Below are 25,489 nucleotides of genomic sequence, written 5' to 3'. Positions count from 1 at the left end.
TTTTAAAAAATAATATCATAACAACAAATTCCGTGTGTATGTCTGTGTGTGTACTACCTGACCAAAACCATCTGACTTAATACAGAATTACTCCTCTTGTGATTCTACTTTAACATTTTCAGCACCTGACTAGTGTGGGTATTTAAGTTGGAAATACTGCAAGTAGCATTAACATCATTATGATACTCACATCCTATAAATTGATGCTTTCCATTGTACTTTTCCATTTCAAAATTAGTTTTAGAGAGTTCATCTTTAAAACTGTGAAGTACAAAAATAAAAAGCATTATTCTTACTAAATATTACTCACTAAAATAACTCCCTTCTCACCTACACCCAATTCCCTTCCTCGGTCTTTGTGCTTGTTTTGAATATCTTTTGGGTACTTTCTTGTATCTCACAGGTTTTGTACAAAGAAAATTTGGGGAAAGGAACACCCACAGCTAAAACTCCAGAGATGGAGAGAGTCAAACGCAATCAAGAGAACTTTAGCTCGGTATTTCTTAGGGGGAAAAAAAAAACACAAAACCCTTAATTCTTATTAAAATATTTTAACACATTACAAATATAAAATTACTAAGTTCATATTATGAAAGGAATGATACCAAATATTACCTCAGTTTTCATCCCAAGTCTAATTTAGTATTACTCTAGTTCTGGTGTGAAATTTTAACTGTTTTCTCTAAAACACAGATATTTATCACTTTCCTTAAAAACCCATAATACTCAGTGTTTCCTTCCTCCAGTACTCCTCTAATAACAATAGGTATTTCTAACTGGTGTGACACAAGTGAAAAGTAAAATCTAACACTACTTCAAAATGCAATGCTAACTAGAATTTTATTTGTATTTATTGTGGTTATTTGATGTATTATTTGATGTATTATTTGTGTTTGCAGCCTTTCTTAAGATTATCATTCTTAAATGTTTTCATTCAAAGACAACATATCGTCAACTCACAGTAACTCAGAAATACAAATTTACTTGTCTCATCTATTTTAATATATATGATACAAGATATAAATGAGCTTTACTTTGGAATATATTCAGTATAATGAAAGCTAAGCTAATATTTATTTAGCTTTTAATATTAATTAATGTTTAGTTTCCCCAAGCCTTTTTTTTTTTTTTTGGTTTTCTAATTGTTACCAGCAACACATTAAATGCTTTTCGATGAAGCCTAATCCTTCTGTCTTTGAGGAAGGCATATGCAAGTCAAGCTACTCCTGCCTGCAGCCTAGCAGCTGTGTATGCATCAGTGCCACTCAAAGACAGATATTGTACTGTGTGACTTATGTTGCTCTCTTAAAGTTAGGTATATTTTTCTTCATTATTAAAACAAAAAAATTTTTTGATACTTTTTAAATTCAAGTTTACCTAAAAGATGGGTCCAGGCTGATTTGATTGTTGGTTTTGTGCACACAGATATTGTACAAAGAGAACTTGAGCAAGGGGACTCCCATACCTGTCACTCCTGAGATGGAGCGAGTCAAACGCAATCAAGAAAATTTTAGCTCGGTATTTGGGAGAAAGTTCCTTTAACTCCATATTAAAAAAATAATTTCTATAAAACAAATTTCTCACTACTTGTCCCTTTAACAACAATCTATTTAACAAACTCTCTTTTAAAATCTTACCAACTGAATCCTTCTGTTTTACAGATTTTTTTTTTTTTACTCACCATTTGATTCTAATACTGTACACTGTTATTGCTGGGACTTTTGAAGTTGATTTCCAAAAAGAGCACAAACACTCAAGCTCTTATTTACTGGCAACTCTTTGTATCTGACATTTCTGAGTTAGCACTGAAAAAAAAATTACTGAACTAGAGGCTCTTTGGAAACAGGGGTCACTTTAACATAGATTCTAACTAGACAGTAGCACCAAACTGCTTAATATTGGGACCAAAAGCACTTCTTTAGTTACTTGTTCCAAACAAATCTTTTCATGAATAGAAATACAGACCTCCTGATTTTAAAAAAATATGCAAGTCAGATCATACATGTATTTTTTATTTTCTCTTTTACTGTTGTTTCTGAAAAACGCTATAATGAAGTGTGATACTTATATATAATGAGCTTAGGTTCACTTATGCCTGAGATGGAGAATCAAATGTCAATAGGAAAATTTACCTAGATTTACTTTTGGAGCTAGGGAGTTAGTCCAACATGTTTTTTTTTTTTTAATAATATTATGTGTTGTTATTTCAAGTTACTTTGGCATTCTTTTTTAAAATATATATATTTATTTTTTTTTAGTTGTAAGTGAACAGAATAACTTTTTAAAATTTTTATGTGGTGAAGAGGATCAAACCCAGTGCCTCACGCGTGCCAGGCGAGAGCACTATCACTGAGCACCAGCCCCAGTCCAACACGTTTTTAATTGTCAGTGTAAATATTTTCTAAGCCAAATGTGGTGGTGGATACTTATAACCCTGCTCCTTGGGAGACTGAGGCAGGAGGAACATAAGTTCAAGTCCGGCCTTGTCTACTTAGTGAGACTCTATCTCACAAAGGACTGAGGATGTAGCTCATTGATACAGTGCCCCTGGTTCAATCTCTAGTAAAACAAAAATAAATAAATAAATAAATGTTTTCTAAAAGTTTTTTTTTCCCCACATAATTCCATTAGTAACTTTCTTTGGTCCTACTGTCATTTTTGTCTTGTTATTAATTACTATTCTTTAACAACTTTACAATTTGTTAGATTTTCAATATAAGTTAATGTCCTTTGTAATGTTGTATTTAATTGTTTTCCCTCCCTGTGGGTTCATCATTATTCCTTTCTTTGAAAGTCTTGTAACAGTTTTCAAAATTATGTTTTAATTATTTATTTCCTTCTATATTAGAGTAAGTATATCATTATTTGTATCTATTTGAAACTAATGTTCCTGGACAATTTTTGAAGTAACCATTTGTATAATTTTTACACAGGTTACATAAGGCAAAATTGTCTAGTGGTGCCTTTTACTTTGGGAAATACTGTATAATAAAACATTGACATTTACACTTGATCATCTCTACATCATAAAGAAAGACCAGTTTTGCTATATTGCACAAAATTGGTCTGGAGTTTTAAATATCTGTTATCATATAAGACAAACATTCTATGTAGGAAGGTACTTACCAATCTCGCTTAAAAACTATTCTATTGCACACTGAGCATTTTAGTGCTCTTATAAAATTATTTGTATTTTTTTTCCTGAATTTGTAACATAGGAAATTAGCATTTCCATGTGGGACAGGATAAAAAGATGAGTTATCAAATGTACTTGGCACTTCAGCATTTCTCACTCAGATCTGTGCTTGCATAGAGCAGTGGACTTGGTGAATTTATCCTTTCAGTTTGATATCTGTAGTCTCAAAGTAGGTTCCCCACAAAATGGATGAAGGGGCTGTTTTGACTGCTCAGTGTTCTTTTCTGGATGCTTTCTTGTGTCATACAGGTGTTATATAAAGAGAACCTCGGAAAAGGGATTCCGATTCCCATCACTCCAGAGATGGAGAGAGTCAAACACAATCAAGAAAACTTTAGTTCGGTATTTAAAATGAAAAAAAAAAAATCCCTTTAACTATTTTTAAGATGCTTTAAAAAGATTAATGGCTAGATTTTTAAAATCTAATCAACTTATTTCAATAAAAACTTTGACCTGTTTTGTTCCCAACTTAATGCTGCCATTTCCTATAATCAGTCTCCCTACTTTAGTTAAACATTAATATAATAATGTTGACTTAATTTTTTAAAAACTGCTGAGTATTATATTCCAGCTTTCAAAACTATAACATTCTTAGTATCTAAGCATCCACTTTTATCTTGCTTTGGCAAATCTGATCTGAACCTAAAGCTTAAAATTTATTCTATAAAGATTTGACATTTGGCCTCATTTCCTATTCTAACCTCTGTCTCTACTGGTATTTGTACAGATATTTTGAAATTTCTTTTTTACCAACTTATCATTGCTCCCTACTTGCCTTAAAAATAATTCTTCCCAAAATGCTCATCCAAACTAAAAATTAAAACTTTGACTTCTTCTGGAAGTCAACAAAAGATTTGTGTGTATGTAGCTTCAACCAAACAGTATTTATAAAACCCAGATATCCTTATGTGATTCATTAATAGCATTTCCAAATCAAAAATAACTTCCTTGGTTCTGTTTCTGTCTCCTGTTTTTATCCCCCCAGCCCCATAACAAGTTGAGGAAGACTAATTTCTCCTTTCATGGTATTCTTTATTGCTCAGTGCTGCAGCAATTAGTTCAAACAATAAAATAACAAAACTTTCTTTTTGTATTTCTTAGTTGTGCTGCTCTTTTCCTGCATTCCTTTGCCTTAAGGATGTCTTTGGTCTCATACAGGGTGAACCTAAAAGCTTCTGGTGTTTCCTTCCTCTAACTCATTCTCTTCTTCCCTCTCCACCCACTCCCAACTGCTCCAAGAGGGAGGAAGTGATTGTCTTTCTTTGTTCTGGATGCTTTCTTATCATACAGGTCCTATACAAAGAAAACCTGGGGACAGGAATTCCAATCCCCATCACTCCTGAGATGCAGAGAGTCAGACACAATCAAGAAAACCTTAGCTCGGTATTCTAAAAAGGGGGGAAAAAAAAAAGATGCAATTTAACCTCAGAACTAAACAGATCTTTAATATTTATTCTTTTTTTTGAAGCCTTCTCCCCTTCCTTTGCTCCTAATATATCTTACTTTGCATAAAGACATACTTTCTCATTTCTATAAATTTTTATTTTTACTTAATCTGATATTTAAACATGTTTTTGAAAAAGAAATAACAAATGTTTTAGTTTGTGTGGATAACAAAACCAAGTTCTAACCATCTCAAATCCCTATGATTGTTTAGGAGACATTATACTTGTAGAAAAGAAAAATTAATATGGATAACTCCAACAGCCTTTCAAGCTTCTGGTGTTTCCTTCCTCTAACTCATTCTCTTCTTCCCTCTCCATCCACTCCCAACTGCTCCAAGAGGGAGGAAGTGATTGTCTTTCTTTGTTCTGGATGCTTTCTTATCATACAGGTCCTATACAAAGAAAACCTGGGGACAGGAATTCCAATCCCCATCACTCCTGAGATGCAGAGAGTCAAACACAATCAAGAAAACCTTAGCTCGGTATTCTAAAAAGGGGGGAAAAAAGATGCAATTTAACCTCAGAACTAAACAGATCTTTAATATTTATTCTTTTTTTTTTTGAAGCCTTCTTCCCTTCCTTTGCTTCTAATGTATCTTACTTTGCATAAAGACATACTTTTTCATTTCTATAAATTTTTATTTTTACTTAATCTGATATTTAAACATGTTTTTGAAAAAGAAATAACAAATGTTTTAGTTTGTGTGGATAACAAAACCAAGTTCTAACCATCTCAAATCCCTCTGATTATTTAGGAGACACTATATTTGTAGAAAAGAAAAAATTATATGGATAACTCCAACAGCCTTTCCCCGGCAGCTGAGGATGAAAATTCCTCAACCCAGTAATGGCTTCCACTAAAATAATATATAGCATATTATCAGCATATAACTCCTGGCTCCTTGAACTATTGTGCCATTTTATAACATGAAAGTTGTCCTCACCTTTAAAACATCACAGCAAATGAAACGTTTCTCACAGATTTTTTGTTGTTGTTGTTGATATTTTCTCATTGCACAGGTGCTATACAAAGAAAACATGGGCAAGGGAACTCCTTTACCTGTCACTCCAGAGATGGAGAGAGTCAAACACAATCAAGAAAATATTAGCTCGGTACTCTGCAAAAAAACAAAGAAAAAAAAAAGCCTTCTTTAATGATTTAAAAAACAACTACTTTAATGATTTAAAATAATACATATTAATCCCACTTTTTAAAGACAACTTATATTTTGTGAATTTCTTGACTACATTTATCCTTCTTTCCTATGTGGTATTCCCAGTCTTAACCCTATAACAACAAAATTGCTTTAATCCATAATTTCAAGTTCTGATATCAAGAAGTCATATATTTTCCTACAAAAGAATCTTTTGCTTATCTCTCCCAGACTTAACTCTTATACCCAAGGTCTCTTTGTTTTACACATGAAATTTGGAGTGGGCTGTGTAGTAGGTATAATGGGGCTCTTTTTGAATACTGGAATCATGATTTCATTCTGTTTTTGAGTTGATGACTTTAGGTTCTAATTTGCCCTGTCAGATTTGGGGTTTTATTTTGCATTGCTAGGGACCAAACCCACAGCCTAGAGAATGCTACACTTGTCCTTAAATACTGAGCTACATTCCCAGCCCTGACAGATTTGGACAAAGAGACCTTGGGGAAAATAACTTCTAATCTTTTCCTTCAAGGATAATGATACAAATTATAATCCAGTAACAGTTTTGGCAATTGTCAATTCACTTGAGTCACCAGAAATAATATTTGTTTTACTCATTTTAATTGTTGTTCTTTGTATTTATCATGGTCTTTTAGTGCTAACTTTAGTAAATCACTATGCTCTGTGATCTTACATGTGTCTATAAATTTTCTGAGGGAGTTGGGTTTGTGTGTGGACTTTAGCTTTCAGTAAGTAGTGAACAACCTTATGTTGCTCAGCATTTATACTGTTTACAGTTTTCTTGAGACTTTAAACCCAGTATTTCCCAGTAGTTCTGAAACATTAGCATGCATTAGAATCATGCAGAGGGTTTATTAACCCAGATCTCTGGATCCTGCCCCAACAATTTCTCCTCTGTAGGTCTAGCGTGGAGCTAGAGAATCTGTAATTCTAATAATTTCTTAGGTGGTATTGACCTGACTATCCAGGGACTCCTCTCTCAATACCACTACTGGAATAGAATTCTTCCAACCCTCCTGGGTTCTCTAGAATGACACTAGGGTGAGACATTGAGGTTAAGAATTTATAATACATTGTATTGCTTCCTATTGATTTACAACATTAACTGCCTAAAACACTGCTACTTTTGATCAGTGTGAAATACTAAGAAAATGCAGGAGGAAAAGACAAAAGATAGAGATGAAAAAGGAACAGGAGAAATCCTTTCTGCCTTGTCTGAGAATCTACAATTTTACTCATATGTTTATGAGAGTTAAGTGCTGGAAAAAGGTCCAGTAACCAACTGCTGGAGCAGCTTCAACCTCAGTATGATTCAAACCCAAGTCTGTAATTCCCCCTTAGAAGATCTGTCAGGAGCTGGACATTCTTGTACTAGTAGTAAAATGATGATGGTCCTGCCTCCTTCCTGTGTACACTGCAGTTCTCTCTTGTAATATGCAAATATTTCAGGGCAGGATTCTACCCTGGAAACATGTATCTTCCTGTAACCACACTCATCTTCCTTTGGAAACATAATGATTGCCATCTAACCTTATTGACTAAATGATTTAGTGTCCTGGGCCTCATGTTATCTATTCCATTTCTTATTTTGGTAACTGTAATTCTTTTCTTTTTCCTTTTTGGATCTGTTGGACTCACGTAGGTTTTGTACAAAGAAAATGTGGGGAAAGCCACCCCAACCCCTGTCACTCCAGAGATGCAGAGAGTCAAACGCAATCAAGAAAACATTAGCTCGGTATTGTCTTGAGAAATGAAAATGCTTTTGATTTTACAACATAACCTCTGCAGTTTGGCCTGCTCCTAACCTCATCCAAGGTTAAAAATAAACAAAATGAGAATTACATTTGAATACCCTCTAAATATTATCCCACATTTAGAGTTGCTATTAACTTTCTTAAGCTTTCTACTTGAGAACTGTTCTGATAGTAATAGAATATATAGATTATACTTAACATTTTCCTTCCCCCCAATTGTATTATATTTCATAGTAAATGTTGCCTCTCAGTGACTTTTGGGTACAACTTTGTATCTCACAGGTTTTATACAAAGAGAGCATGGGGAAAGCAACCCCCACACCCTTTACTCCTGAGATGGAAAGAGTCAAACGCAATCAAGAAAACTTTAGCTCGGTATTTCAGAGAGGAAATATAAATCATTAAAACTTTTAACAAGCCTGGCCATCATGGTTATACCACTAATTTATTCACAGTGTTTCCAAAATTCTGTATACATATTAAATTCTTTCTTGTCAACTTAAAAACAACAAAATCAACCCCACTAGCTCACACTGATTCTTTTGCTTTCTCCCATAACATTTTAATGGCTTTTTCTTCTTGAGGTGTTTATCTTATAGAGTGTGATATAATTGAGCCATAACAAAAGCTAAATGATGTTTCAGAACTGTTTTTCTGTTTTCTGATGTCTGGATGCTCTCTTGGCTCCCTTAGGTATTGTACAAAGAGAATATGAGAAAAGCAACACCGACACCTGTTACTCCAGAGATGGAGAGAGCTAAGCGCAACCAAGAAAACATTAGCTCGGTATTTTCTAGGATTAAAAAGAAGTAGTGCAACAACTTGGAAAATAACATTTTAACATCATGAAAACGTGTTTTTCTCATTCAACTGAAAAATACACTAAAATTTAAAAGGAGAAATGCAACATGTTGAAAATAACGTTTTAACACCATAAAAATGTGCACTTTCATCAACTGAAAACTAAAATTAACACAACCGTGCTTTTCAATTCCAAATGATCATACTAAAAATAATTGTCAGTGTTTTTCCTCTTCTTTACTCTGAGGTAGTTTTTCATAACCAACTATAACAAATTGACTCCCTAACATCCTCAATCTTAGGTTCTACATTGTGTTTAAGGTACCTTATTAAATAGTGAATACTCAGAAATAGATGCCTTCGTTGGCTTTGATATTTGGGGATTTTAGTGTCTGGAGGACTCTGATTTCTTTATTAGCACCTTGGTTTATGCAATCTGGATATTACCTGAGATAAATGATTACTGTTCTAAAGGATAGTTCTTGCGAATTCTCATATCAGATTTAGTGACAAATATCATCAAATATGCTGGTGCTAGTGCTATAAATATAAAAAGAAGTGCTAGAAAATCCAAGAGGCCACTTTCTTCCACTTTTTTCAAAATTATACTTTACCCCTTTCTCCTTTGAAAATGGATACTTCATTTTCAAAGTCAAAACAAGTTCTTTCTCTCCTGAAGTGAGCCCTACTCCTCTTTGTGCTAACTAGATCCACTGTTAGAAATGTGTCTCACTGGGTTCAATCAATTGACTCAAGTTTCCCTCATCAGCTTCTTTCATCTCCATCTGTTGGAAAGGCTTAAGGCTTCAGAATGAAGACAATACCATGAGTTATACTCATTCATGGTTTCTCCTTCCTAGGTTCTTTATTCTGATAGCTTCCGGAAACAAATACAAGGCAAAGCTGCCTATGTGTTGGATACCCCAGAGATGAGACGGGTAAGGGAAACTCAACGGCATATCTCAACGGTGAGTCAGGAATTCTTTAGGGTTGGTTGGACAACCTGTTGGAACATGCAAAAAGAAAAATGGTCATACCATCATATTTTCATAAAGCAAATTTACATTTCAGGTGAAATATCATGAAGACTTTGAGAAACACAAGGGTTGCTTCACGCCAGTGGTGACCGATCCTATCACTGAACGAGTAAAAAAGAACACACAAGACTTCAGTGACATTAACTACCGAGGTATTCAAAGAAAAGTTGTAGAAATGGAACAAAAGCGCAATGATCAGGATCAGGAGACTATTACAGGTAACAGAACAAAAGTGACATAAGCTACACTAAGGCAAAATACAAAGGACCTCAATCTTTTTCATTAATTATGAAAGAAAGCCCCTATTATCTCAGTTTGCAAAGATGAGGTCTTCTTGTACCTTATCTTTGTTCTCTTCTTAGGAGAGGAACCAGAGGTAAGCTGATTAAAAGTGATTCATTCTGCCTGTGGTTGCTTAAATTCATGCTTTGGTTTTCAAGTTATTGAAAGAATACAAGAACAACTGTTTTGATTGTTGGTTTTCCTTTCAGGTCTACGTGTCTGGCGTACTAATCCTGGTTCAGTTTTTGACTACGATCCTGCAGAGGACAACATTCAGTCCCGAAGCTTACATATGATTAATGGTATGTTAGCCCACAAGAGGCTTACAACATCAATGTCCCCATATAATGGGCTAGAGTCAATCACTTTTAGGTTCTTAGGTTCTTTCCATCCAGGGTTTCATTTTCTGAGGTGACCATTGACTAACAGGCCAAACTAGTTCAAGTTAGAAAAAGACTTTGTTTCACTGCCTGAGTTCATGTCTCCTTCAGTCCCTGTTATTAATTTTTCCTAAAGAAAATAATTATTTAATCTTTGTATTACAGGAATGATGACAACAGATATATAGGCAAAGGAAAGAGAATAGTTCTGATCTTAGGAGTTTTCTGAGCTTTTTTGTATCAAGGAAGATTATTCATTAGTGAAATACCAGCATATCTTTATGCTTTCTGTTAAACAGTAGAATAATATGTGGTCCTTCAAAGGACTTATACTCTGGTTTATGGATGAAAACAGACAAGTAAATCCTGGTTATACCCTGACACATACATTTTTAAAGATCTGCCCAGAGTTTCATTGGAACAGAGAGAGAACACCTACATCAGTTGGAAGTTAGGAAGAACTTTCTGGGGAAGATGAATTTAAACGTGATTACTACCTATTTGTTTTGATGAGCCAGGAAAATGGGCAAGATGGTGGGAAGCAGTAATAGTTAGGATAGTTTCTTGGATTGGAATCCTGGCTATTCCCAGGGTATGATGGTGAGCACCTCTAATCCAACTAGGAAGCTAAGACAGGAGTATCTAAAATTCAAGGACAGCCTGAATAACTTAATGAGACCTGTCTCAAAATAAATATAAAATAGGGACTGGGATTATGGTTCAGTGGCAGAGCACTTGCCTAGCATGTGTGAGGCCCTGGGTCCTCAGCACCACATATGAATAAATAAAGTTAAAAATCCATTGGTAACTAAAAAATATTTTTAAAAAAATAAAATTAAATAAAAAGGGCTGGGTAACGTTCAGTGGTAGAGTGACTCTGGGTTCAAACCCCAGTACAAGGACTGGTAGGAGAGGGAGACAGAAAATCATGGCTGTACCACTTCACAGTTATATGACCTGTGGCCATTTATTAGGCTCTCACTTATAAAATAATGACAACTACACATCAGACGAGCTGTGAGGGTTTAATCCACAGAAAACTACTTAAAACTATGCTTGGCAAAAAAAAATAATAATAATCACAACTGAGACTCAATTACTATTAGGCATTACAACCACAGAAAATTCACCTCTGCTCTCTCTCCCAATCACTTCTTTCCCAGTTCAAGCTCAGCGCCGGAGCCGGGAGCAGTCAAGGTCTGCCAGTGCAATGAGTATCAGCGGGGGTGAGGAAAAGTCTGAGCACTCAGAAGCTGCCGATCACCATCTTTCCACCTACAGTGATGGAGGCGCCTTCTTCTCTGCAGCATCAACAGGTAAGATGGGATGGTGCTGACTTTACTGGAAAGCGACTGATTGTTTTAACAAACAAAAACTTATTCTAATGACAAAAGATGAATTGTGGATCATTGTATGAACTTACATGTTTCATTTCCATCCGTTTTATTAGATCCTGCCTTCTTAGAAATCATTAAATGTATAGTGACATTCTCTTTTTAAAACTATTGTTTCCTTCTTTACAGCTTACAAACATGTGAAAACCACAGAGCTCCCACAACAACGATCATCTTCAGTTGCTACTCAACAGACAACATTGTCTTCTATACCATCTCATCCATCTACTGCTGGAGTAAGTAAATGAAGAACTTACTCAAATCACTCTTGGTTTTTGATATGTGAAAAAAAGTCATAGGTATTATATTCTTTTTAAAAGAAAGCTTCTATTTTATATAATGCTCTTTTACTTCACATCTCATGTTAATGGTCAATATCAGAAGACCTTTATTACTACCCAAACCCAAAATAATGAAAGGCATCACTCAATGATTTTTAAGAAATCATGCAAAGTATTAGCTTTGGCTCTTTGGTTTTGTGCACAATCTTAAACTGAACCTTTTACTTACTGCCTAGAATCATTCTTCAAGAATGTATATGCATATGTGCATACATGTATTCATGTCATAGCGTATATCTCCCCTACTAACATATAATGAAAATGTATGCTAAATCATGTTCACAGTTCACCTGACTGCTTTACAACTCTTATTTTAAAACCCTGGACCACCTCTTTTATAATGTCACAAAAACACACTACTTAGGACTGAATATGAAGACAACTATCTTCACTGAAGGACATAAAAAAAAAAAGACCTAAATATGTGTTGAGACCCATTATATTTCTGAAAGGGAATACTATAAGTTTATCATTTTTTTGTGAAATAAATCAGTAAGTTCCAGACAGTTCCAATCAACTTACCAACAAGATTTTTTAAAAACTTGTGCTCTAATCCTAAAATTTATTTGGAAGAGTAAAAATACAGTAATCAACCAAATATAGATTTGGGATAGTAAAAGATATATAAACAGTTGGAAGTCTAGAAACAGACTCTAAAAGAATTACAAATCAACAGGAAGGGGATGTATTCATTATTTAACTATATGATCTTCAGAAAACTGGTTATTTAGCAAGAAAATTTAAAATAAGAAGATCTTCATCTTGCTGGGCATGGTGGTGCACAACTGTAATCTCAGCAGCTGAAGAGGCTGAGACACAAGAATCACGAGTTGAAAGCAAGTCTCAGCATTGGAGAGGCACTTAGCAATTCGGTGAGACCCTGTCTCTAAATAAAATACAAAATAGAGCTGGAGAGTGGCTCAGTGGTTGAGTGCCCCTGAATTCACTCCCTAGTACCCCACACCTGCCAAAAAAAAAAAAAAGGATTAGATACTCATCTCAAATGATATTTGTTTGGAAGCTATGCCAAGTAAATGTAAAAAAAATGATCTAAATGTAAAAAAACAAAATTGTAAAAATACTCCAGAAAAATTAATTACTTTTATAACATTTGGGGTGAGGAAAATGTTCCTAAGCAAGATCCAAAACCTGGAAGTATAAAGGAAAAAAAAAAAACAATGGATTTCACCATAAAATTTTAAATGTTTCTATAGCAAAAAGAAACATGTTGAACTGGGAGAAAATACTTAAGAGTATAGATTACAAAAATATTAATGTTTAAAAAGTATAAAATTCGATGACAAATTATTTCCCTATCGCCCCAAAGAAGGACCTGAAAGGGTGTGAATAGACAATTTGACGTAAGAAATGAAAATGGCCACCAAAAAAAAAAAAAAAAATTTCACCATAACCAATAACCAGAACATGCAAATGAAGTGAAGTATCATACTTGACCATTAGAGCAAAAGCTCTTAAAAATAAATATGTACATCATTTGACCTAGGCTAATACTTACCTTTAAAAGCTGTTTCTTCCCAGCACATGAGGTAATAGGTTCAATTCCCAGCACAAATAACTTTCTTCGGAAATTATTTGCCCAAAGACAACTAGGATGCTCATTATAGTGTTTTAAAAAAATGGATATGGCTAAATAACTTGTGGTATTACTAAAATGTGAAATTCTCTGTGTCAATCAAAAAGAATGAGAGTTATAGAGAAAAGATTTCCAAGCTATATTAAATGAGGAGAGTACGAATATTATAGTGTTTTTCCACTTACATTGGGGAAAATGCAAGAAAAAAATTGGGGGGCTGCTCTTAGAAAGAAACTGGGTATTTTACTTATATTTCAAAAAAATTACTTTCTTTTTGTTTTTTATATTGTGTTGGATATCTTTTTGAAAATTTTACTACTGATATGCTACCAAATTTCCAAATTGAGAGATGACCTGTGTCAACCTAAGTAAGAATTAGATTTTCCAAAGCATAAAGACATTTTTTTGGGGGGTACTGGGGATTGAACTCAGGGATAATCGACCACTGAGCCACATCCCTAGCTCTATTTTAAAGATAAGGTCTCACTGAGTTGCTTAGTGCTTTGCAGTAGCTGAGACTGACTTTAAAATTGTGATTCTCCTGTCTCAGCCTCCCAAGCCACTGGGAAGACATTTATTTGGGAACAATAGAGCATTGCAATAATACATATGCTATAGTAAACTATGGGTATATTCAGAGAGGGTGAGGAAAGCAAGGTGAAGTTTTCAAAAGCAAATGAGGATTACAGAAAATATTTTTAAAACAATAATCCTTTGCTACAAGGATTAACAAGGGTAGAGACAGTCTGAAACTGAATAGACTGTTGCTGAGCAGATGACATTGGAGTATTTGCTGTATAAAATTGCCATGGCCTATGATCCAGGCTGTGGTTCTGGAGCATTCTTTTGTGATAATTACACAAAATTATCAGACAATCGCGCATTAAGATTCCTTCATAATCTTCTGGCTTTCTTTTTTTGGGTAAGGCTTGACAAAAACGACTGTATTTTAATTCTGACAACTTTCACATAAGCAATATTGCTATAGCATTTCAAGTTTTTTTCTGAAACATAGCCTAACTCCTCAAAAGGCAGACAAAGGCTGGGTGTAGTGGCACATATCTATAATCCTAGTCACTCAAAATGCTGAAGCAGAAGATTGCAAATTCCAGGTCAGCCTGTGCAATTTAGTAAGGCCCTACCTCAAAAATAAGAGTGGGGGTTGTGGCTGAGGATATAGCTCAGTTCTTGCCTAGCATGTGCAAGAGCCCTGGGTTCAATCCCCAGGAATGCACGCACACAAAAAAGCCAAATTTACATATAAAATAAGCATATTCTCTTTTCTCTGTGGGCATACAGTTTTATGGATATATAATGAACACAGAATGAAGTTCATAATTTGAAGTATATAATTCACTGACATTCATATTTAATTTACAAAGTTGTTCTACTATTAGCTTAATCTTAGAATATTTCAACATTACAAGGAAAAGCAACTTATTCCCATCAGCATTTACTCCCCATTCCCAGAGTCTCCCTTCCAATTCTAGTCATCTACTACTAAACTACTTTCTCTATTTGGGATATTTCATACAAAATCATGGGATATGTAGATTTAGTATATAGCTGCTTCTTAATGCTTTGAGGTCCATCATATTGCGTCATGTATCAGTACTTCATTCCACTGTATGGATATATCTCATTTTGATTATTCATTTATCAGTTGGTGGGCATTTGGGCTGTTGCCTCTTTGGGGCTATTAGGAATAATATTGCTATGAACATGGTTCTGCAAGTTACCACACAAAGTTTTCATTCCTCTTGGTTATATAGGAGTAGATTTGGTGGGTCACATGATAACTGCCAAACCATTTTCCAAAATGGCCACACCATTTTACATTCCCACCAGGAGTTAATGAGGGTTCAAAATTTCTATCCCATTTCTCTAAAACCTATTGTTTTGTTGATGATTATCACCATTCTGTGTGAAGCAGTATTTTGTAGTTTTAATATGCATTTCCCTGATGACACTGAACATCTTTTCATGTGCTTTTTAGCTATCTGTATATCTGATAGGAGAAATGTCTATTATATACATCATGTTGAGTTGTATGAGTTCTTTATACATTCCAGATGTTAATCCCTTATCAGATATGATTCACAACTATTTCTTTTATTTCCTGAGTCACTACTTTCTTGGTGATAGTTGCACATTTTTTAGAAATTCAAATTTGTAAAATAAGTCAGATTTTAAAATTAGATATTGGTTATTACAAATCCCATAGAATTTTCCATTTCTATCCCCATAAATAGAAAATCTTCCGTGCCATGTACGACTATATGGCTGCAGATGCAGATGAGGTGTCCTTCAAAGATGGAGATGCTATTGTAAATGTTCAAGCTATTGATGAAGGATGGATGTATGGCACTGTACAAAGAACTGGAAGAACCGGCATGCTCCCAGCCAACTACGTTGAAGCTATTTAGGCACTTCAAAAACTCACATCTGTAAGACCTACAACTCCTGCAGTGTTCCAGTTTAGACTCAACACTATTGCTTCTCAAGTTAATGTTTTTTTGCCAATGTCATTTATGGCAGTAACATCTCAATATAATTTATTTGTATATGAACTCCAATAATTCTCCATTAAACCAAATATTCATGTTAATCTGTCCAGTTTTTAAACTAGACTTACATTTTCATTATTTTCTGGACCTGCACATAAAACTTCAGACAACATTAAGTCTGTTAAGTTCTTTATATTAAACAATGCCATTATCAAATTTCTTTTGGGATTTAAAATCAGTTGAATTTCAGAATAGACATTTTAAAAACTCCTGCTGTGTTATGTTATTACTGTGTCAACCCAGAGTCTTTCCCAATTATAAAAAAAGAGAACATTATTTCTTAAAAAGAGGCATTCTGGGGCTGGGGTAACTCAGTAGGAGAGCAATTGCCTAGCACATGCGAGGTGCTGGGTTTCATTCTCAGCGCCACATAAAAATAAATAAAAGTATTGTGTCCAACTACAAGTTTTTTTTTAAAAAAGGCACTCTGAACATGACAAATACACTAAAGGAAAAATGGCAGATATTCATATTTCCCTTCCTTGCTTTTAAATGCTAATGCTTGTGTTCCTAACCCATTTCTAAAATTATAAACCTGGTAGTGAATATAAACTGGTGATAAACTGGTAACTAATAAAATTGTTTTCTGCAACAAACTCTGCTGATGGAATAAACTTTATTTTTAATGGCTTCAATGTACTATTAAAATGCATAAGAGTAGTCATACTCAATACTGTACATAATGTGTTCAGCAAACTTCCTTGAAGAAATAGATGTAGCTATAGGATTCCCAATGAAGAAACATTCACGTCTTACTTCCTGTCTGGTCCCAGAATTGGTAAAGGTGAATCCACTAGGGCTGGCTGTGAGAGAAGAGCAAAATTTGTTCCAGAAAGAACTAAGGAATCATCAGTATTTCTGTACATGGAAAAGGGAAAAATTATCCCTTGTTTGAAACATAGGTTGCTAATTTTTTTTCTAGGTCTGAGAAAGAACAAGGTGCACTTAAATGAGGTCCAAGTCTTGGAGGACATCAGGGACTTTTCAGGTCCTTTCTTGTACAATCTAGCTATTCAAGTTAGCAAGTGATCATTTTCCCCTTCCCAATAAAGCTCTTTTTCTTAAAGAAAAATCTGTGAGAGCCAATCCTAACCTTAGGAGATCCCATCTGTATCTACTGGGTCAACAGCATAGGACAAAGGGTGGAAAGATGAACAAACAATGAATGGCCTAATGCTTTGATGAATGAAAGTTGGTGTCCTCACAGAATTTATAACCCTAACAAAACAGACCTATTAGCTTTCCACTACTGTAACAAAATTCCTGAGGTAATCAACCTTAAAAAAAAAAAAAGCAAAGGTTTATTTTAGCTCAGTTTTGGAGGTTTCAATCCATGGCTAGTTGGTCCTATCATCTTTCAGCCCATGGCAAGAGTATATCCAGTATATGGTAACAAGAATGACTGGGAGTGGAAGTCTGTTCATATCGTAGCTGGGAATAAAAGAAAGGAAGAGACCAGGGTACCACAATCCCAATTGAGGGAACACCCCCAAAGGACTATCCTTCCTAAAAAGCTAAAGATCTGTCCTTGTATCTAGGACCTTCTCCTACATGTTCCACCACCTCTTAAGAGCACCACAGGGATGAAACCTTGAAAACATGGGCCTTTGGAGGACCATTCCAAATCCAAATTGTAGCATCCTAATGATGAGAAAGGTAATCATTCTCACTCCAAAGTCTTCATCTTCACCTAAACTGAGTGAAAACGTTAAGGCAGGCAACAATTCCATCATGCACATACTTCCAAACTTTGCGAACACACTGTACCATCAGCACAATGGGTGGTTTTCATTTTCCTACTTGCTTTATGAAGCAAGTAACCAGATATTCAATGTGCAGTTACTAGTACAAAGATAACTACCACAGAGGCACTTTCCCTACAGGTGGAGACTGGATATTGTTATCTGCACAGAATGAACATGTGGCAAAATCAAGATATCACCTATAAAGATTTTCCAGGCTTCAAAGGGAACAAAGAGACATTGGTTTTAAAGAAGTTCTTAAGTGAATCAGTGTAACATCAAATATACCTGCAGTTATTTCTTATATCATGAATGAGATCCTTCTGAGAATGAGCCTGATAGTCAATTTAGGCATAAATTGTACATTGTTCTTCATGATGGCAATTTATGCATATTACTTTAAGACAACCAATGATTTTGAGTACCTTAAGTACCTTTTTCTTTTGCTCTTTTTGGTGCTGGGGATCTCTTCACACCTTGATGCCAATGATTTATAATCAATCTGCAGTTACAGTGTATATAAATGATTTCAATATACTTAAGTTCTACTTTTCTATTTGATTCAAAGTAACAATAGATGTAAAGCCTTCCTATAAGTTTACTAAGCCTGAAATAAAACTCGGGAACTAGAAGAGATGTAAAGAGAATACTGGGTAGTCTTGGTTAGAGTATCATTATAAGATTTTCTAGTTTTCAAAAATTTTGGGTTGCAATGAAAAGAAATTTCAATGTGTTATTTTAATTTTCAGTTAATAAATGTGTACACTGTACGTAGAGGAATTTATTAAAATTGACCTATTTTATAAATATTCTAATTAAAAAAACCAAGGAGTAAATTTGTACATATATGCACATAAGAAAGCTACATGAAGATGAAGGCAGAGACTGAAGCAATACTAAATACCAGAAATGCCCCCCCAAACCGCCAGAAAACCACCCAAAACCCAGGAACTGGCACAAAGTCTTTCTCACAATCCTTATCAACAGGGTACTTTTGTCTCTTTTGTTTCTCAGACTTCAAACACCTAGTCACTTGGATTGTAGTATACTTTACAACAGCCTTAGTAAACTAAAAGCAGGTTCTTTCAGTATTAGTTGGTCACATTTTATTTAAAGCTATGGATTCAGAAGTCTATGGAACCCATAAAATTATGAATAAATCAGAAAACCTCTTTAAAATCCTCTAAATAACAAGTCCTAAAAGGACGAAAATAAATGGTTCATGCATGCCTCTTACTCATTTTGGCTCAGCCAGCAAGCCCCCATCCACCCAGCAAACAAAAGGGAACACGAGAATTTAGTTGTTACAGGTTTATTTTATGAGAAAGTGCATTTCTTAAAATGTTTCAATAACCAGTTTCATTTGGCAAATAACATCAATTAACTCTCAATGATTCACGAAAGGTTTTATTGTGGATCAAATAAATTCTCCCTCCCTCAATACAGTCATATCAAGCAGAAACACTTACTTTGTAAGTTTAGATCTAGCTGCTTTGAACATTTTATGAGCATTACATAATCAAATCTGGCTGCACTCTTTATTTTTCATCTATTAGTGCAATTAATGAAGGAATTAACAAGTACTCCTATTAAATCTGAAATGCTTATGTAAACACTCAAGAGTTTACTGACAGTGACAAAAATAGCGTTAATAAAGGACTGAATTCGTTCATATCAATCTAAATGCATAAAAGGGATATCCGAGGAGGTAGTATTAAAATAGACTGAAATAAATCAATTCACCAACACAGAAAGCAAAGTCCTGTGCCATAATTTATTTCACAGGTGTGGTTTAATGTATCAGTGCCAGGTTCTGTTTCCCTCAGACACCAAAATCCCTGAATACTATGGCAAACATCTCACTATACTTTTAACGTCTGAGGAAAACATGGGCTAGGGATTTGGTTCAGTGGTAGAGCACCTGCCTAGCATGGGTAAGGCCTGGGGTTCAATTCCCCACACTGCAAAAAGAAAAAAAAAGTGGGTAATTCTTTAAAAAGCACTGGTACCTCTTTGTAAATGTGATTTTGAGTAACTCAAAGACAAAATTGTATCAGGGGAATCCACTTTGTAAATGAAACCTAATGTGTGAAACAGAGGAGTCCAGACCCCAAAATGTAAGCGAGGATACAAATAACCAAACTGATCACATACCACATACAAACAAAATTATCCTCCATAACAGAGAATGACAAAGGGCCAGTGATTTTAGGAGACATAGATCTGACAGACTACTCAATTCTACCATTTTATAGGAAGACAGTACATTAGTAAGCATGACTGTGTTTCAATAAACTTTATAACACTAAAATTACATTTTCAAAATATTCTTTCAACGACTTCCAATCAAACAAAAAAATTGTAACAACCAGTTGTAGCTCAATGGCAGTCCAAAACATAGGTGGCAGCTTGTAGTCTGCTAATTCCTGCTCTATAAAAACTTAGTATAAAGACTGCCATCCTTCAGTTTCTGTATTTGTAACCAATTCTCTTAATTCCATTTTCTCTTAGAAAAATATTCTATAAAAATAAGATGCCTCAGAAACTTTTACTCAATTATGTATAAAAAGTTACTACACTACATTCTATTTTCAGCTCACGATACTCTTCTTCAAATTCACGTGTGTGACACTGGGGAATCACAACCAGGGCCTCATGTGTGCTAGGCAAGCGCTTCCTGCTATAGGAAGAGAATAAGTTTACACAGGCCTTTTTCTTCTTTTTGGTATAAACAATTAAAAATACTGCCTTCAAAGGGCTGGGGTTGTGGCTCAAGTGGTAGAGTGCTCACCTAGCACACATGGGGTACTGGGTTTGATCCTCAGCATCACATTAAAAAAAAAAAAAGACATTGTGTCCAACTAAAACGAAAACAAAAAATATATTAAAAAAATATTGCCTTCAAAAAATCTGCACGCACACACATACACACACAAGAAATTTACAGTCTCAGTGAAGTGAAGGGGTTGTCTTTTATCCTTATAGTATTTGTTTTCCCCAGGGGTTTAACAGCTTAGCCCATCATGTCTGGACTTTTAGTGCTATTTGAAGAGAACAAAGCTTACTGTATAAAGGAGAAAATGGTTAAGATCCTATTATATAATTCAACATATGTTCCAAACATTGAATGACTGAATGAAATTTTATAATTCTGCAAGACTAATATCTACACACCCTCAAACCTGAAGAACTCAGATTTTAATGAATACATCCAAAAGGCAAAATGTAAAGTCAGGCACATTAACAGACCTACCATTAACTCAGCCATCAACCCCCCGAAAAAAAGCAATCAATAAATCTTGATAAACCAATTAAAGATACCCATTACTTAACTTTTGTCTGCATTTTCTGAAGCACACTGAATGAAGTAAGTTCTTACACACAGGTAATTTAAATCTGTAAAAAAAATCTGTTACCTAAACAGAATTCTAAGAAAGTCACTTTTAGAGGATCAAACTGTCAACTCTTATCTTTCAAACTTCACATTATAATGAAATAGGAATTCCCAACCACAAAATCTCCCAGCAAATTAAGTCACCAGAGATACTCAGAAAAATGACAAGGTCTGGCTGTCAAATATGACTTCGTCATAGAATTACTAACTTAATTACTAAATGAGTCTTAGGCATAGTGTCTGTCTTCAAGGCTTATTAATAATGAAGAGTCATAATACACACAGCAAGGCTTAGGGAGTGAATGTATTTCTAGTATTTGAAAATCTACATTAATATTAACACTCCCAAAATGAGAACATAAGCCACTTGAGAAAGCACTGTGTCTAATCTTATACCTAAGAAGATTCTATAAAGTTAAATCTTTAAGTCTTTTGTGAATTTATTTTTAAAAATAATTCATATTTTTAAAAAGACTCCCGAAGAGGAAAAATTCTACCCTTAACTTTCTTTAAAAAAAAAAAAAAAAAAAATCACAATTTAATTTGTAGTCTGCATCCTCAATTTATAGACTTGGAAAAGTTATGAAGGTCTAGCTTTTATGTTTTGTGGCAATACTCCTAAGGACTTAAATCTGCTTGGGTTAGCAAAATCTTCTGGACAGTCTAAAACCTCTTAGACTTATATGACCAACTAGTGTTAGCACCTGACTTCCCATATTTGTTTTGTCTTTTAATTGAGCACATACACACACACCCATCTACTATTAGAACAGTCCATTGATATTAATACCTATATGAATCCCCTAGAAGTCTGATAGAAATGCAGACTCTCAGGCCCCATCTCAAGACCTTCAGAATTTGAATCCACATTTTTACACACACCTCCTAGATTGAGAAGCACTGTTTAAAATCAAAACTTCAGTCTAATGTTTGTATACAGAGAGAATAAGAGTTTTCAAATGGACATGGGCTGTGGTAACAAGCAAATAAACCACAACCCAGAACTGCATGCCACCATACAAGTCTAACCCTAATAATGCCAATAACTGCTATTTTACAACCTCCTAGCTTAGCTAACAAACTACCTCTGCAAATCAGTTATGAAGAGTAAGATGAAGTCAATGTTGCAAGGAATGGCTTTAGGAGAAAATTTTAACTCTGTAAGAAAGCATTAAAAACAGCACTTTTTAAAAATTATTCTTATTCCTTTACCTAAAGAAATAACAACAAAAAACACGGCCTCACTTACATATTCAGATTTGTACTATTTTACCCAGTTCTGATTTTCCCACTTATTCACGTTTTTACAATGCTTAAACATGTAACAGAATCTGACCACCTTCAAACTGTACAGGAAGAATGAACAATGGGCAATGTTAGAATTATTAAACTTTTGAAGTTAAAATTTCAATCATATTTTTGACTGTATTACTGATGAAGCATTAACTTTGATTTAACCTACATTGTTTAGAATTAATAATAGAGCTTCACATTCTTTAGCATTTTGTTTTTACTGGGCTAGGATTGAACCCAGGGCCTCAGGCACACTAGGGAAGTCCTTTACCACTGAGCTACAGTCCCACCTTAACAACGGTTTTCAAACCTATTGAAACAGCAAAGAACTTTTAGCAATGGACTCAAAATGAATGGATTCCATAGTACCACTTGAATTTTCACCAAACAGATTTAACATTTATGAAAAAAATTATACTATAATTCTAATTGCCACTAAATTAATCCTTAAAACCATAAAAAATTAAGAAACCACATTTGAGTGTTATCAATATCTGCCATTGTTTTATTTAAACATTAGAAAAGAGATGAAAAACAAACTTCATTTTAATAATGGAACAAAACATCAGAGCTGATCAAAAATTTTTTTCTTTTTCTTTCTTTCTTTTGGGCAATTTCAGGAATCATTCGGGGAAAATCAGCAGAAAGTTTTCAGGCAAGAATACTGAAAGGTGATTAAAATGTATGCTTATAACCATACCAAGAAAAAAGATACATAACAAGCTGGCCTTTTCCCTCAAAATAGTATTTTTAAACATATCACTGAACCATAATTTGTTTTAACTAATACCTGTGCTTCTATCAAATCCAATAATTTAATAAATGGTAATCATTTTGGTTATATTTTCTGCTTTACTATTCAGCTTCCTAAGGACTTCATTCCACCAACAAATTAATTTAGTTCATTCAAATGTTAAGATATGCAGTCATAAAATGAGCTAATTTTGACTCATGTCTATGTCTACTGTTAACACTTACCCCAAACATACACACACACCTTTTTATTCACCACTTTTCACTAAAAACTCATGTATTTTTTTCCCTTAGTTTTCTCTAAGCTACAAACCTTAGTTCAAAAATCAAAAGAATTTCTTTGTAAAACCATCGCTGGTGTATATATCATATTTAGATCCAAAAATATCTATATTTATGATTATAGAAAAAAAAACTTTCATAGAAGTTGGATGAAGTTCCCTGTTGAAAAAAGGAGACCTTACGTAAATTAGATGCAAGAATTAAACTTTCTATGACTTACTGCAGAAACATGCCTTTTCAAGTAGGGATTAGGTTCTGAATCAAGTGTGAAACTCACTGATATATTGAGAGTAAGTGAGGTACATGCTCAATTAAAAGACAAAACAAATATGGGAAGTCAGGTGCTAACACTAGTTGGTAAAAATTTACAAATAATTATACACACCCCCTTTATAAAAAATAGGCAAAAGATACACGTATAAAAACAGTTTCAAATTTCTTCCAAGTTTAATTTTAGTTAAAGATGAATAAAGCAGATAATCTCTAGACTTCTTATAGTCCAACTTGCAATGAAAATATTCATTCTAACTCTCCATTAAGAAGAAATGTAATGAGGCACGCTTTCTAGTGGCTGGTATTCACTTCCAAACCAAAAGAAAAAAGAAAAAAAAAAAAAAAGCTAAGGGCATGAATTTCAAAGCTATCGTGTAACATTTTCTCATTTAGAATACTTTAGAAAATATATATATTTTTTTAAAAAAGTGGTACTGGGGATTGAACCCAGTACCTGTGCATGCTAGGCAAGCCCTCTACCACTGAGCTGCACCCCCAGCCATTCTTTATCGTATTATTTTGAGACAGGGTCTCACTAAGTTGGCCAGGCTGACCTTAAACTTGTAACCCTTCTGTCTAAGCCTCTGAAGTCATTGGGATTACAGGTGTGTGCCATTGGGCCTGGCTGAGCTCATGTTTTAACTATTAATTAAATATAAAACTAATTGTTGTTTTATATGCAGATACATAAGTCTACAAATATCTGCAGCAAGCACATGAAGCACTTCTTCTGTCCACACAGATATTTCAATATTAAATACATACAAAATGTTTCTAGTAAGGAAAACCAAGGTATTCACAAGAAGCTGCAGAAAAATTCATGCAATTAATGAAGGCTGAAATTTATAAATTAAAGTCATCTACAAATAATGTACAAACAGTCATGCATTTAGAAAGGAATACTATGTCTAATAAATTTTCACAGGAAGCTGCACAAATACTTGCTAATGCAAATGAAGGGAATCTGAGAAATTCTACAATAATATTTCTACCTCAAGAAATTAAAACTTTTGGTATTTTTCCCGAAATTGTCCAAAGGTGACATCTGTGGGGAAAAAGTCCCAGTTTTTTTACATCCCATTTGAGGCCTTTACAAAAAACAAATTTCCTGTACCTCAGGCACAATATATATATGAACAATTAAACAAACAAACAAACTAAAATGCCTTTATCAGTTTAGCAAAAATCAAATAAAAATTTTCAACATTGAAGTATTTTGCATTACATGTTTAACCAAAATATGCATGGAGTTCAAAAATATGAAATAAAATGAATGCTTGTTTCTGCTTTTGCTTTCAAATCTAAATAAGGTATTTAACATTTCTTGAAAAACTATAGCAGCCAAGAAACAATGGGGAAAAAAGATCTTACTTAATGATCTTACAAAACTGAACTTATTAAGTCACTGCCCTTCACAGGTTTGAAATATTATCAACCTTGAGGTCTCCCCTTTTAAACTGATTGATAAAACAAGTCTGAAATATACCAATCAAGTAATCTGGGGATGTTTTAAAAAATTCAATTTCTCTTAAAACACTAAATGGAATTTTCATGGGCTGTTGATCTCCATCGTGACTGTAGATTTTTTATTATAGAGTTTGCCATAGTACCAAGTTTCTCATGCATTTCAAATAGCTGGCTTCCTGAATAACTGTGGAGATCTTCTGCATCCAGTTGAAGAGCAAGAGCACTAATCTGTGCAACAAGATTTTTAGATAATGGAGTTTCAAAGGGAACAGGATCAAGTAAATCTAAAAGAAACAGAAAAAAGAACACATTAAATGTA

General features: G+C 34.2%; 2 protein-coding genes and 1 non-coding gene across 6 annotated transcripts in view; 2 read left to right on the top strand and 1 right to left on the bottom strand.

Annotated features, from left to right (window-relative positions):
• The window catches only part of Neb (nebulin), a 196,281-nt gene extending 179,719 nt beyond the window's left edge, over positions 1-16,562 (top strand). The window contains exons 147-161 of the mRNA XM_078018472.1: positions 404-496; positions 1,426-1,518; positions 3,446-3,538; positions 4,487-4,579; positions 5,031-5,123; positions 5,662-5,754; positions 7,459-7,551; positions 7,853-7,945; positions 8,264-8,356; positions 9,232-9,339; positions 9,443-9,626; positions 9,900-9,992; positions 11,234-11,386; positions 11,594-11,700; positions 15,652-16,562. Of these exons, the coding sequence (XP_077874598.1) occupies positions 404-496; positions 1,426-1,518; positions 3,446-3,538; positions 4,487-4,579; positions 5,031-5,123; positions 5,662-5,754; positions 7,459-7,551; positions 7,853-7,945; positions 8,264-8,356; positions 9,232-9,339; positions 9,443-9,626; positions 9,900-9,992; positions 11,234-11,386; positions 11,594-11,700; positions 15,652-15,825 (1,656 nt within the window). The 3' untranslated portion in view covers positions 15,826-16,562. The remainder of the gene's footprint in view (positions 1-403; positions 497-1,425; positions 1,519-3,445; positions 3,539-4,486; positions 4,580-5,030; positions 5,124-5,661; positions 5,755-7,458; positions 7,552-7,852; positions 7,946-8,263; positions 8,357-9,231; positions 9,340-9,442; positions 9,627-9,899; positions 9,993-11,233; positions 11,387-11,593; positions 11,701-15,651) is intronic.
• A 132-nt stretch (positions 16,563-16,694) lies between these two features.
• LOC120883813 (small nucleolar RNA SNORD22) lies at positions 16,695-16,813 on the top strand. Its single transcript, XR_005726005.2, has one exon. It is a non-coding gene; the product is annotated as a small nucleolar RNA SNORD22 (small nucleolar RNA).
• A 2,191-nt stretch (positions 16,814-19,004) lies between these two features.
• Rif1 (replication timing regulatory factor 1) overlaps positions 19,005-25,489 on the bottom strand; it is a 62,404-nt gene continuing 55,919 nt past the window's right edge. For all 4 annotated transcript variants that reach the window (XM_005315807.5, XM_040294299.2, XM_021734989.3 and 1 more), the window contains one exon: positions 19,005-25,454. In XM_005315807.5, coding sequence (XP_005315864.2) covers positions 25,240-25,454 — 215 coding nt within the window. In that variant the 3' untranslated portion in view covers positions 19,005-25,239. The remainder of the gene's footprint in view (positions 25,455-25,489) is intronic.

This window comes from Ictidomys tridecemlineatus, chromosome 7, assembly GCF_052094955.1.
Source record: "Ictidomys tridecemlineatus isolate mIctTri1 chromosome 7, mIctTri1.hap1, whole genome shotgun sequence".
Taxonomy (NCBI): Eukaryota; Metazoa; Chordata; class Mammalia; order Rodentia; family Sciuridae; genus Ictidomys; species Ictidomys tridecemlineatus.
Note: the sequence above shows the minus strand (reverse complement) of the source record. Positions and strands in the feature narration are given on the sequence as shown.